Here is a 13,499-nt window from a genome sequence, read left to right on the forward strand (position 1 = left end):
AAAAAAAAACCCAAACCTGCCCAAATACAAGAAACAACAACAAAATTCTTTATACCGGGATGAAAAATTTTGTCCCAAGAGATGCTTTCAGCCACAGTGCTTCTGACACACACTGGAAAGAAGCTGTAGTTGTGATGATGCAGCTAGCCATTATTATCTAGCAACATAGAAGAAATCAGGCTTAAAAAGAACAATAATCTTTCTTATTAGACCTGGAGATGCAAGTTGGAAAAACCATACCAGTTTTAGGTTTCAGTCTCTCCATCAGAGCCTTCTTCAGAGAGCACAGAGATGCATTTTGTTTTAAAGCCACACTGGCAGTTAATGGAAATCAGAAATAGAATCTTCATCTCTGCACTCCTTTTCCAACTTAGCCATAAACCATCTTTTCTTTCCCCACCTTCTCTCTAAATGATATGTATTAACTGTAATTCCCTTTGATTACAGCCACTCTCTTAGCCCTTTTGTTTTATCCTCCCACCAGACAGCCCTGTTACATACTTTGCAGAAGAAGGAGTCCATAGGAGACATATGATTTGGGGAGGTCAGGGGGCACAGGTCCACGGGGGTCCCAGACAACACACAGGCTGGCTTTCCAAAATTTCTGGAAGACTTATTATATATGACCTACTAGAAAGAAGCTAAGAATTTTATTAAGTATAGGATATATACTCTATTCTGTAAAAGACATTTAAATATAGGAAGTTTTATTAATTCTGAAGTATGAGTTACAGCCATCTCTAGCCAATCACAAAATGATAGCATATTATCAGACTTCAGTAGTATTAACATTTAGTACAGGTGAATATTACACACTAGCTCCTATACAAGAGGAAAACCAAACAAATATACAATTTGCTGAGATCAATTGGTACAGTCAGGATCACAGAGCACACAACTCAGTAGCCAGGACATCCAGACCTGTTACATAGAACCTTCATATATTACTTTCTATGAGCACTTTGGTAAAGATGCCTAAAAAAAGTGCAAGTGTACATATTTCTATTACTACATCCACTGTAGAATGAAAACATTGCTGTGCAAGCTGCAGAAGAAACACAGCGCCTCCTATTACAGCTATAATGGCAACGATGATAAGCCAGCTGCTGCCAAAGAGAACACGTCGCAGCTGAGCAAAACCCTTACTGTGGGAAAGAATCATAAATTAGGGTCACTCTCACCCATCCAGCTACCTAGTTGTTTATTTATTAAATGCGAGACCTGCCTTCTTCTATGAAGATGATCAACGAGTTCCTAAGTCAGACAGTCCAACAACAGTTCCATTCCCTTACAGCCATAAAGGCCAATATGATGGACAGATTTGTCATATGTGACAAACACACAGACGTGGAACCCACAGCAAGGAATCCCACAGACTCAAGCAGCTTTACAGTTGGGTACAACCAACTAAAATTTGTAACTTATCAGAAACAGTTTCATGCCCTCTCCTTACAAAAGCTTTTTTTTTTTAAATTTCTGAAAAGGAAAAAACAACTACAAGAATCTCTTTGAGACTGCCAGTGTTCTCCTACCAGCCCAGGGCAAGACAAAGACTTCTCCAGACGTGGACCAGGGGCTGGTGGCAGAGCAGGAGCCCCACCAGCCAGGCTGCCCAAGACCACGAGGGAGACAACCCCTGCCCTCGGCCCCTGCACCCACGCTGGCGCACCTGGAAACAGCAAATCTTAGAGCAGGGACCAACTCCTGCCCCGTGCTCAGCCACTTCTGAACACCCCAACGCGACAGGCACATGCCAAGAGGCACCAAAAGCCAGCGGTGCCACCGCTACCGGCTCAGGGGGGCGGAGGACACCGCCCCTCTCGCCGTGAGTCGGCCCCACAGCCCGCCCCAGCACTCCCCTGCCCCGCCACACACACCCGGCCCCGCCGCCGCCTTCCCAGAAGCAGGACAGACACCTGCCAGCTCTCCTTCAGCCTCCCCCAGCGCCCACCTGGAACTCCAGCCCGTAAATCACCGGCGCATCGTCCTCCATCGCGGCCCTACGGTACGCCCCGCTGCCCGCCGGCCTTTCTGGCCCTCGGCGCTGCCCGTTGCTCGCCGCTTCCGGGAGGTGCGCTTGCGCATGCGCACTGCCGCCCGCCCCGACCCGCGGCGCAGGCGCGGTGGGGAGCGGCGCGGGGCGCGGGTGGCCTAGCGGGGCTGTCGCTGCCGTGGCGCGGAGGTGAGGAGGGGCGAGGGAGGGCCGGGCCTGGCCTGGCCTGGCCTGGCCTGCGCGGCTCTTGAGCCGGCCGAGGGGCGCTCGGGTGGGCGGGCGGGTGTGGAGGCAGCCTTGGGGCTGCCTGAGGGAGGGCGGCGGGGCCCCCCCAGGCTATGCCAGGCGGAGGCTGTGGGCCGGGGGGCCGGGCCCACCCCCGCCGCGGGGCGGTCAGGGCCGGGGGGGCCCCGCGGTGTCGCTGGAGGCGCGGCCGATCCCCGGGGCCGCGGGGCGGGCGGCGGCCGAGCCTGCGGGGGGGACGGAAGCGGCGCTGCCGCTCCGCACCCTGCGCGGCTGCCGCCGGGCGCTCCTCCTGCGCGGCTGCCGCCGGCACCGGGGACAGCGTGGCGGCGTTGCGATTGAATCCACCTTTTCCTTTTCTTAAACGGGGACCGAGCTACTCTTTGAGAGCAGAAAAGCAAATACCGTTTTCTCAGTGTTTAGTGGGAGGCGTTTGCTCTTTAATCCCAATATTTTTGCTACTTGTAAAAAGGTTAAAGAGAGAGCCGTTTTCAGGGTTAATTTATTCTGTGGGTAGATGTTAGATGGAAGATACCAAATAATGAAATGATTATTTTTAAAGCAAGAATTTCAGTATTTGTATAATACTTAGGAGTCTCAGGGTGGCACCTGAGCCGTACCTGAGTAATAAAACTAATGTTTGCTTTGGTGGGCATTTTTCCCTCTTCAGCTACTATGGAGAATAATGAGAGTAATGCTAAGGACGCAAAGAGCACCTCAGATGAAGATGACAGCGGAGACATAGTTCAACAGAAAACTCAGGAAGAAATTCTCTTTCATGAGGAAACTATTGATCTTGGTGGAGATGAATTTGAGTCTGAAGGGAATGAAACTGTATCAGAAGATTCAAATAATTTTGTAGATAAACTTAATGAACAAATGATGGAGAGTGTCATTATTTCAGATTCTCCAAACAACAGTGAAGATGACACAGGTGAACTTGGTTGTTTGCAAGAGATTGTAGAACAAATGGAAGCTAAAGATAATAAAAAAACACAAGCAGAAGTGGATAAAGAGTTTTTAAGTAATGAGAGTGAAACTGAACATGAAGAAACACCCAAAGACATTTCTGAGATTGGAACAGATGATCAGGCATCTTTAAAGGAAGAATCCATTCAGGAAGCAATGAAGGAGGAACCAAAGTTGGAAAACAACGTTCCTGGTGAAACAAAACCAAATAATATTGATGAAAGCAAACCTGAGGACCAGATATCATCACCCAGTACTAAAAAAACATCTCCTGAGGCTGAGCCTATTCCTGTGTGTACCATCTTCAGCCAAGCAAACAGTGTTAATAACCAGCCACAGTTGTTCCTACCTGATGGTTTTGAGCCTCAGATGGTAAAATCTCCCAGTTTTAGTAGTATAATTGAGACTCCAGTGAAGTCTAATCCACAGGTGGTTCAACCAAGTCCCAGTCTAAGCAAGTTCTTTGGCGATACTGTTAACACTAATACTTTAGCTTCTGATTTTTTTGATTCATTTACCACATCCAATTTCATTTCTGTTAGTAATCCCAATGCAAGCTCTTCAGTTCCAGAGCAAATGTCCTCTCTTTCTAATGGTGGAGACAGTTCTTGTGCTTCATCTAACCCTACTTTCTCTGTGGGAAGTGGGAGACCTGAAGCAGGTGGTCCTCCATCATCTCTAGAAATAACTCAGTCCCCCAAGCCGTTCTCACAAATCCAAGCTGTTTTTGCTGGGAGTGATGACCCATTTGCCACAGCCTTAAATATGAGTGAGCTAGATAGAAGAAATGATGCTTGGCTTCCTAGTGAGGAAACCAGGAATGTTCTAATTTCAGTTGCCACACAACAATACAGCACCGTATTCGTAGATAAAGAGAATCTCACCATGCCTGGATTAAAATTTGATAATATCCAGGTAAGAGTCTATTGTATCTTAGTGTATGATTCTGTTTTAGAAATACTGTATAAGAGCTGTGCGATAATCTGTATATTGTAGTATTTCATATTGTTGCTGATGGTCACCTTGTGTGTATTACTTCAGTCCTTATTAGAAAATTTAATGTCACTGCCTACTCATGCATGAAGGGGCTAAAACCAGATCTGATTTATTCATGGTGAAATTTGTTGGGTACGTTGAAAACCAGCGTTGACAGTTTCCATAGAATCCAAAGCTGCTTGTATTTGAAGCAGTTTCAGTTAGTTTCTGGTCCTCCTAGTTAGTAAGATAGTGCTCGCATTTGGAATATATACAAAATCACTATGCTGTACTACAGAGTCTGAAAGCAGACAGCTTGCTTTGCCTGTGGAATTTGCTGTTGCAATCAAGTGGGAAATAACATTTTTCACGGATGTTCACAGTGCTCTTAACAAAGTTAACACTGACTGAAATTACATCATTTTTATCTTCCCTAAGCAGTGGAAAGGTGTAACTCGTAAGGAAAGACTGAGTGCTGGAACAAGCTACTGGGAGGGATAAGCCCAAAACTAAAGGGAAAACTCCAGATGAGCTCATGAAGGGAAAAACATAGTAGTGGAAACCTATTCCCTTCTCTTCTATCAGAGTTCCCAACTAGTGAGAAGGCATAAAGTGCTTTCAGAATGTGAGAAATTTCTTTCGCATCTATTCAGTATTTCTCATAAAGCAATTTTATCCTGGCTGCTCAGCCAAGGCTAACTGTTGTAATGGAATTTTTTTCTTGAAATAGGCTAATCCTACTCTTTTGTATCTATGTCTCTGGATAATAGAGTTGTCTAGAGAGATGGTGTTGAGGTTTTGGATACTTTAGTCCTTAATTGTAGCATAACACAGATTAGCAGTCAGTAGTCAAATACAAGCAGAGAGCAGTCTTCAGTAACTTCCCAACCTGCAGGAACTATCAGAAAAGTTTCTGGAGTGAATCAGGTCCAGATTTGTAGCTGAATTGCGCAACAAATCTTAGGTTTCCGTCACAAGCAACAAATTATACCAGTTCGAGACATACACCATGCTGCTGCTACTTCTTGGGTTAGCTTTATCTGAAAACATTTGGGTTTTGTCACAGGGCCCAGTAATAAGCGTGAAAGAAAGCACTGTAATAGGAAGCTACTCCTCCACTCCTAAAAAAAATGGAAAGGTCCTTCCCACCTTCCCCAAAGAATCCCTTAGACCTTGATGAGTAATTCAGGAGTGTGTAGTATTTCTCTCCTGACAGCTAATGGGATGGACAGCAGGAATGATCTCTTCCGCAGGCCCCAAGGCTGAGGTCCTTCTTATTGCAGGCCTCCTTTTTTACAACAGTTATCTCTCACCTTTCTCGTCCAGTCAAGGATTCAAGGCTATTTTGTGCTGATGATCCTCTGAACCTGGGCATGTGCACATATGCGGATCTACCATTTAGTACATAATTGAAAAGAAGACATTATGACAATATGCATGTAATATATTTCTACGGTAAGGCCTGATGTAAAATCATCAATGGAATTAAAGGGGGTTGCTGCTGCTTTCTTATTGATTATAATTTATAAGCACTCACATAGGCATGTCAGTAGGGACAAGTTTTGAAGTGCTTTATGTTTATACAACTGTCCTCACTTCCAGTTCCTGCTTTTCAGTGGCCTGAGTGTGCACCTTGACTTACCTGACATCCCGTAGTTTGGTATCATTGTCCATATGCTTCAAGTTGTGTATTTAACTGAAAGTTTAATTGTGAAGTACTTGAAATGTCAACTGAAACATTGGGACGCATGTTTTCAATGTTAAATCAGCCTCCAACAATGTTCATTAAAGCTTTGATATGAATAGTTTGCTAATGCTAAATGTTAATGCAAGATGTTAAACCAGGTTGCATGCACTTGACAAAGTTAGTTGAAAAGTGCATTTACAGTGAACTGTAAGTGTGCTTCAGGGAAGGACTGAAATTTTGTATGACGTGTATTGAAGAGCTCAGTACTTTTTTTGATGCTCACTCAGAAAGCGTTTGTTCTTATTACAAGTTGTCTTAAAAGTTAGGTGGGTAAATCACACCAAGAAAAATACTCAATGTTCTCGATTTCAACTGTGTGCTACTTTTTGCCGGTCATTCAGGAAACGTTATTTTTGAAACTATCTTGGATTGCCTATGGTACAGATTATCTGAACCTGTGCTCCCTGAGTGTGGGAACAAGTTGGAGTACTGCTTTTTACGCTCTTTCCGTTATGCTTTTTTTCATCAGTTACTGTCTGCTGACATGATGTCCTTTGTTTCATTGCATTCATTTGTAATGTTTCCTCCTCCAAAGTACTGTTGGGGGGGATTAAAAATTCTTTGGTATTTATGTAATTTTGCACACACAGTCTTTTCTTAATCCTTCAGACTCTTCTGTCCGAAAGATGGAAATCTGATTTATTCATAGGATAAATGACAGCATTAGAGGTAAAAATTTTCCATGTAGTGAAACAGTAGTTGCAGTCTCATTCCTCGAGAAACTAGACAGAAAACACAAACATCCCATCACTGTGCGTGGGGAAAGTGCAAACAGTTAATATCAATTATCTTTGCAATAGCTAAGCTTTACTGTGTTTTATGCAGCTCACCTTTTTTTTTTTTAGGCAAAAGGCTTTGTGGCTTGCTTTCTGTTCTCTGTGCTAACAGATTCCTGCCTCAGTTCAAGTGAATGTTTTCATATTCCTTTACAGGGATTTTTGCAAATATTCCTTTGTATGCTTACATTTTTGCATAGTCACTTTCTGCTTTAACATCTTAAATATTGCATACTGTTCTAGTTAACACAGACCTGAAAAGATACAATGACATTAAAACAAATTGGAGAGAGAGGAGGGATGGTGAGGAGTGCAGTGGTTCTCTCTTGTCAGTAGTAGTTAGAAGGAAGAGGACTTTTTGACTTACAAGAGCAATAATGATCTAAAATTCATAAAAGAATTAAAGTAAATAGAGGATTATGATTTGCTGGCTTTTATGGCGAAGGAACTGTTGAGTAATAAGCATAACAAAAGTAGTTACTGTTCTGCAGCCCACGTAACTGTTCTTAAGCTGTAGAATTCATTGCCCTTGGATGTACTTCTGTGAGAAAAACAGACCAAAAAACGAGCAAGACAAATGTCATGGGAGGTGTGTCTATCAGTAGGTGTTTAAAAATAGTAGGCAAATATGTCCCCTGGCACAGGTGGACCATAAAACTCTGGCTGCTTTAAGTTGGGAAAGACCAGTATGAGCTTACTGTGTTTCTTACGCTGTTTCTGCGAACATCTGCTGTTCACCAACAGGATGGTGAACCAGAGAGATCTTTACTCTGGCTGAATGTGGGTTATAAATTGCTTTCTAAACACATAAACCAATAAGATTGGCAAAAGTCTTACACAGATAATTTCTGTACCTGCTTTTGGCACATGATAACTTCTGAGACCATAGGGGATTCTCTTGTATACAGTAATGCGTACAGTCCCAGCAACTAGGACCCCCGCCCGCACACCCTGTCCTACACTGTATTGGCAGAGGTGGTACCTGAAGAGCGTGCAGACAGCAGTAGCACAGTTTTCAGCATCTGTCAGTGTGTGGTCCACAGTTTTTTCAGTAGCTGCTTGATGTTAAGCTTGAATTTCTTGTTTACCTTTTGGAAATCTCTAATACACAGAAGCACAAGGATGTCAGCCAACAGTCGGGAAGGCCCAGAAATCGATAGTTGAACAACAATTAGAAGGGGAGATTGAGGCACAGGGGGTGCCATATAGAGAGTTATTTAGTTTATTGCTAGCAAAGCTGGAAATAGAACCTGGATTTGGACATTCTTCCTCTTAGCTGCTCCGTGTCATAAAATGTAGAATTAATCTTGTCTAACTTTAGAAATCTGTTTCAAATGTCTATGTCTCAACTAGTCTCAAGTCTTCAAATTACTGAGCTCAGATAACCCAATTTCTCTCACTGATTCCTGCAGTTAATTCTTTTGAAATTAAGAATACTTGTTGAAGGGTTGTTGTTTACTTGGTTTTGTGATCTCTCAAAGTTTATTTTCTGTGGATACTTAAGGCTAGCTGAGCATGTGCGCGTTTATCTTTGGTCAGTAGATTGCACCTTTCATTAATATCCATTATAAAAACCCATAAAACTTACTGTGTTTTGTAAGATCTTTGAAGAGTATTTTGTAAGATCTTTGAAGGATAATAATATGAGAAGCAAATAAGCCTGAATTTTCTATGCTAACTGAAACCTAAACATTAAAAAAAAGTATATAGCAAATAGTGTGGAGTAAATCCAGAAGTTTTCATTAAAATGCTGTAAATATACATGCATTTGTATTCATTTCACACAAGAAGTACTGGAAAACAAGCATTTCTCAAAGGGAAAAAACCCATGTTGCTCAGCTTTAATTTAACATTTTATTTTGCTAAAATAATGTTTAAAAATGTCTTGTTATGTTTCTTCTTTTTCTATTCCATGAACACCAAGGGAGATGCAGTAAAAGACTTAATGCTTCGGTTCTTGGGGGAGCAAGCTGCAGTGAAGAGACAAGTTTTAAATGCCAACTCTGTAGAACAGTCATTTGTAGGCTTGAAACAGCTAATTGTAAGTAACGATATTTGTAACTCCATATATATTAAACACCATGCTTCCCTCAAGGTAATTGGGAGCTACTGACTGTGAGGAGAAACTAAAAAAAAAGCGTATCAGTCAAGTCATGATCCTGCAAAAGTACTAGCCAAAGTCCAGTAGTTTTTAGTGGGAATGACACTGGGTTTTAAATATTGTGTTTCAAATGACGTAGTAAACAGTTTTTTGTATGTAAAAGTTAGAAAAAGATAATTTTAAGTTGCTGTTAATTTCTATGTAATGTAAATGGTTGCAAAACAGATTTTAATGGCTTTTTTGTTTATCTGCACATGTATTATTTATATTTTCACCTTAGTGTTTTACAAAAGGTAGGGCATACCAGTTGTAAATGGTAAACAAAGCTGATGTGATAATTTCAACTGTTTTAATTTTTTATTTCAGTGCAGGAAAATTAAGCTAAATTACTTCTGAACGAAAGCTTAATTTTTTCCTAAGTTAAAATCCTTTCCTTAATGTAAATATTTCAGACCTGGAAATAGTTGTATCTAGCAGCCTTGTGAACCTTGTCTTGTTCTTTCAGTCATTGTGTTCATGTATGGAACTCACTACTGTTACATGACTGAGCCTTACTTAATCTGTGGAAATGTCAGAATATTTTAGACTTATTTTATTTTTGAAAAAATGGATGAAAAATTACTGAGAAAAAGCAGGGAGGAATTATAAATATTAGGACAGTCTGTATTTAGTATTTAACATCTTTTAATTTAATTGTGTTCCATTACATGTAAAGCTCCAGAAGACACTTTTTGTCACATTAGGAAAACTCCCAAGTGTTGTTAAAGAAATTCAGAGGTAATTTTTGAAACTAAACCTGAAAATACGGATTGTGATCTCCATCCTGGAGATAGATATTTTTCTATTCATCTCAACTTTCTGCTTAACTTGAGAGTTTGGAGCGGGGGCGGGGGGACGACACCTTATTAAGAAATCTTGCCCCCATCAGTGTCTAAGTAGGAAAAGCCTTTTTCTGCACTTCCTTTCCCTCTTCCAGGAGAGGAGTTTTGACGTATGGGAAATGTTTTTCTATTTGGCCTGGTAGCTGTGTCCATGCAAAATGTTATTCTATGCTGCAGACCATCTTGTGCCTTAAATACAGTGTGGCCACTGATACTGTTTTAGCTTTGAGTGTTCCCTTAAGCTTCAGAAGAGCAGTGTTAAGGCTTTTAGAATCAAAGTATAGAAGACAAGTAGGCAATCTGCAGCTGTCCAATTCTTTGCTACCTGTAACGGGTCTTTTTTTTTTTAAATTTGTCTTACTAGAAGGTTGGGTTTTTTTTTGTAAAATTGCAGCCTTTCAGCCAGAAATCAGAGTGTTCTTCAGTTTTCAAGGCTTCCAGTCGTTAGCTGTTGGTTGTTCTTGAGTATGCAATATAACTATTTCTCAGTTTTGTTTGCAGAACTCTGTTTCTTTTTATGATAGAATTAGTTTTATTATTCTTTTTTCTTGCAAACATTGCTGGTTTTTCTGAAATTCTTAATGTGGAAAATTTATTTCTGATTGGCAACAATCTTAAATGTAATAGCTATTTCAGACTTAGAAACATTCAAATCCCATGCTGGATGGTAATTAAAAAGATGTGTGGTTTTTACATACACAGTAGGCCAAGATGACATATAATTAAGTGCTCTGTTACCAACCACCAATTATACTTTCTTTATGAGTGAATTCCTGACCAAATATGTTCAGTGAATATATCTTCCCATGCAAAGAGCCACTTATAGGGAATATTTTCATTAACATCTGGATAAAAACTGGTGAAAGTTGGGAATATTGCTATGCAGTTTCCATAAAGGTAAGATTTTTTTGTTAGCTGTTTGTTTGATACCCATGTGAACTACACACGAACATGAGAACTAATGAGATTGTTTCAGTCACCCAATTCAATCCCTTGCAGCAATAGGCAGCCACTTAAAAGAGTGTTTCAAAGGGGTCCACAGTACAGAAGAGAAATGCATAGCATTAGGATAGACTTCAGCTTCAGACTGATACCTGTTATTTAGATATTTACATGTGAGCTGACGTCTGAACTCTTTAAGTCAGAAGAACTAATCAGTACAGTTACTGATCACATCTAAATTTAGATGTGTAAATCTGGGTTCCCATCTAAAAGTCACAAGAACTATCACATGCTGTAAGAAGGCACCAGTGGCAGCTGAAACCCAAAGTGAATGTTAAGTCCTGTTATGAAGAAGTTTGTTAGGTTAAAATTCTCAGATGATCTTGGGTAAACTCCATCTTATTATGAGAAAGAAAGAAAAGAAAAGAAAAAAAAAAAGCAGTATTCCAAGCCTGTCTGCTTCAGAGGAAGATGCTTCATTTGTACCTGGTTACTGTGTGAATGGGAAAAGCACTCTAAATAGCTCATCAGGATCCCAGATCTTCATACCACAGGTCTTCAGCTGCAACTCTGGAGGTCCTCTATTCTACCATACAGTTGTTTCTGTTAGCTTATTTGGCTGTTTTAACAAATACAGATACATTGCCATTACTTTCAGAGGCTATTCCAGAACTTCATTCCTTTGGTGGTTAATCAAAGGAATTCTAATCAGTCCTCTCTCAAAATCTTTTTTTCTAACCAAAGATAAAGTAGTTTACTACAATTTAAATGTTTCAATCTCATGTTACTTTTTAAGTCATTTTCTCAATATTTGCTTCCTCTCCCCTGCTACTTTGTATGGGTAGACAGCAGTGATGTTTCAACTTCTCAGGTTTTCTTTTTAAAGGCAAAAATAACTTTTCTACTCATCTCATCATGGATGTCTTCATAATCATCCTGGCAGCTCTTCTCTGAATCTTTTCCAATTGAAGCTAACATCTTTGTATTATCACTGTCCAGAACTCAACACATTGTATTTTAAGTTACATAATTTTCCATGTTAATGGTTGTGTTTCATCTTTTCTATTATTCTGACATTGCAAATCATCTGATCCCTGTTTAGTGATGTGGTCCTTACATATGTTGACCATACTTCCTGGATGACATCTGCAAATGTAGATACCAGCTCTGTTCACCAGGGTCACAAAAGAATATCTTAAATTGGATTCATTCCAGTGTACATCCTTGTGTATTAACTTCTCACCTTCCTTATAAAAGTTCCAGTAAAAAACATTTACTTGTACAAGTTAAAAGACAACTCTGTGGGTAAGATGAAGTTAGTGCTCGCAGCAAAGAATGTTGGAGACGAGTCCTTTTTGGGGGATCATAGTGCAAACAGTCTGCAAAAGTTTCCTCAAGTACAATTAGTTGTCAGAAAACAAATGTTATCAAGAAAGTAGTAAGCTGACATAATTTCTAAGACAAATAGTTGTTCACCAGGAACTGAACTTGGATTGTTAGACTCGGCTAACAAAATTGTTTGCTCAGCATGAATTTGATCTCTAGTTGATTTGAGTGAGATTTGTATCAGTAATCCAAAGATGGATAGTTGGTTTATTGAACAACCATACTTTCACATTTTAAATTTCTGCTACGGAATGGGTAACAGTGAATTGGGAATGCTTTACTGGTAGGGTGATGGTGGGGCAGTTGTGCAGCTGAACTAGCTTTCAACTTTGAGGCTAAGAGAGATTGGAGTACAGGAGCAGTCCATTGAAGTTATTCTATAAATCTATGTGTTTATCATTGAGGTGACAACTTGTGAATAGAGTTACACATCTGTAGAGGCTAAGTGTTTGTATTTTTCAACTGAAGACAGAAAATCTGAGTTTTCATTTTCTGAAAAGTTTTACTAATCTGGTATAGGAACATGCATTTACCTCTAGAGCAAATAAATGTAAGCAAGAGCTTGTCTTCACACCATTGCTTTGTTTTACAGCAGCGAATAAAAATTCTACATACACGGTACAAGCTGCAGTTATGTTAGTTCCTGTTAGTCACTGTTTCAGGTTAATTGTTTACCCTCATTTGAACAAATAGCACAGTATTTCTTACTAGAGACCTTTCTGATATTTTGAGTTGTAATGTATTTGCAGCCATAGGAAAATTACGTCTTTGGTAGTTGTCATACCTAAAAAACAACTACTGTATCTTGCCACTATAAATACACAAAGTTTGCTCTAAGTGTGCAAACATTTCTTCAAGGTACTAGACCAGGAAAGGGTTACTAACTACATTTTCTTAACTGATGTGAAAGTGCTCTACCAATGTAATTTACAGGGGAGAAGAATGTCATAGCTAGTGGAGGAGGACATTTTAATCACTTTAATGGTGTTACATGTAGAGTTAATGACTCCCTTTGAGTCTATTTAAAAAAAAATTCATATACTGTTACTTTGGCACGTGATCAATGTTGTGCTCTTACATATATTTTCAAATATAACAAACTTGGATACAGTGGTATGGCATACATATTCACTTTAATAAGTTAGAAATTACCCTTAAAAATGGCGGGGGGGGGACGATGACACTGTGTTCCCTTATTTCTAAATCAGTGAGCAAATTCTGACATTTTGGTAGCTGCTTTGAGAGAAGATGGGAGACACAAGTAGCACAAACAGTAATTGGGGGCTTGTGGGGGAGGTTGCATTTCTATGCTAGAAAGCATCAATTTATTGGATAAAATTTCAGTGGCTTACCTCTGAGTCAAAATTGTTTTCCTGAGAGACTGAATAAATTCTCTTCGTGTATCAGGTGAGTTCCCTTTTTTATAGAACATGTTTTTTGTAGACATCCCGTCTGCATGACTCTCTTTGCTTGACAGAAGAATTCT

At 40.2% G+C, this 13,499-nt stretch overlaps 1 protein-coding gene across 1 annotated transcript in view; it reads left to right on the forward strand.

Annotated features, from left to right (window-relative positions):
* The first annotated feature begins 2,911 nt into the window (after nucleotides 1-2,911).
* Nucleotides 2,912-13,499, forward strand: part of TRAPPC12 (trafficking protein particle complex subunit 12) — a 53,294-nt gene continuing 42,706 nt past the window's right edge. The window contains exons 1-2 of the mRNA XM_075707377.1: nucleotides 2,912-4,120; nucleotides 8,628-8,744. Of these exons, the coding sequence (XP_075563492.1) occupies nucleotides 2,912-4,120; nucleotides 8,628-8,744 (1,326 nt within the window). The remainder of the gene's footprint in view (nucleotides 4,121-8,627; nucleotides 8,745-13,499) is intronic.

Source organism: Pelecanus crispus, chromosome 3, assembly GCF_030463565.1.
Source record: "Pelecanus crispus isolate bPelCri1 chromosome 3, bPelCri1.pri, whole genome shotgun sequence".
NCBI lineage: Eukaryota > Metazoa > Chordata > Aves > Pelecaniformes > Pelecanidae > Pelecanus > Pelecanus crispus.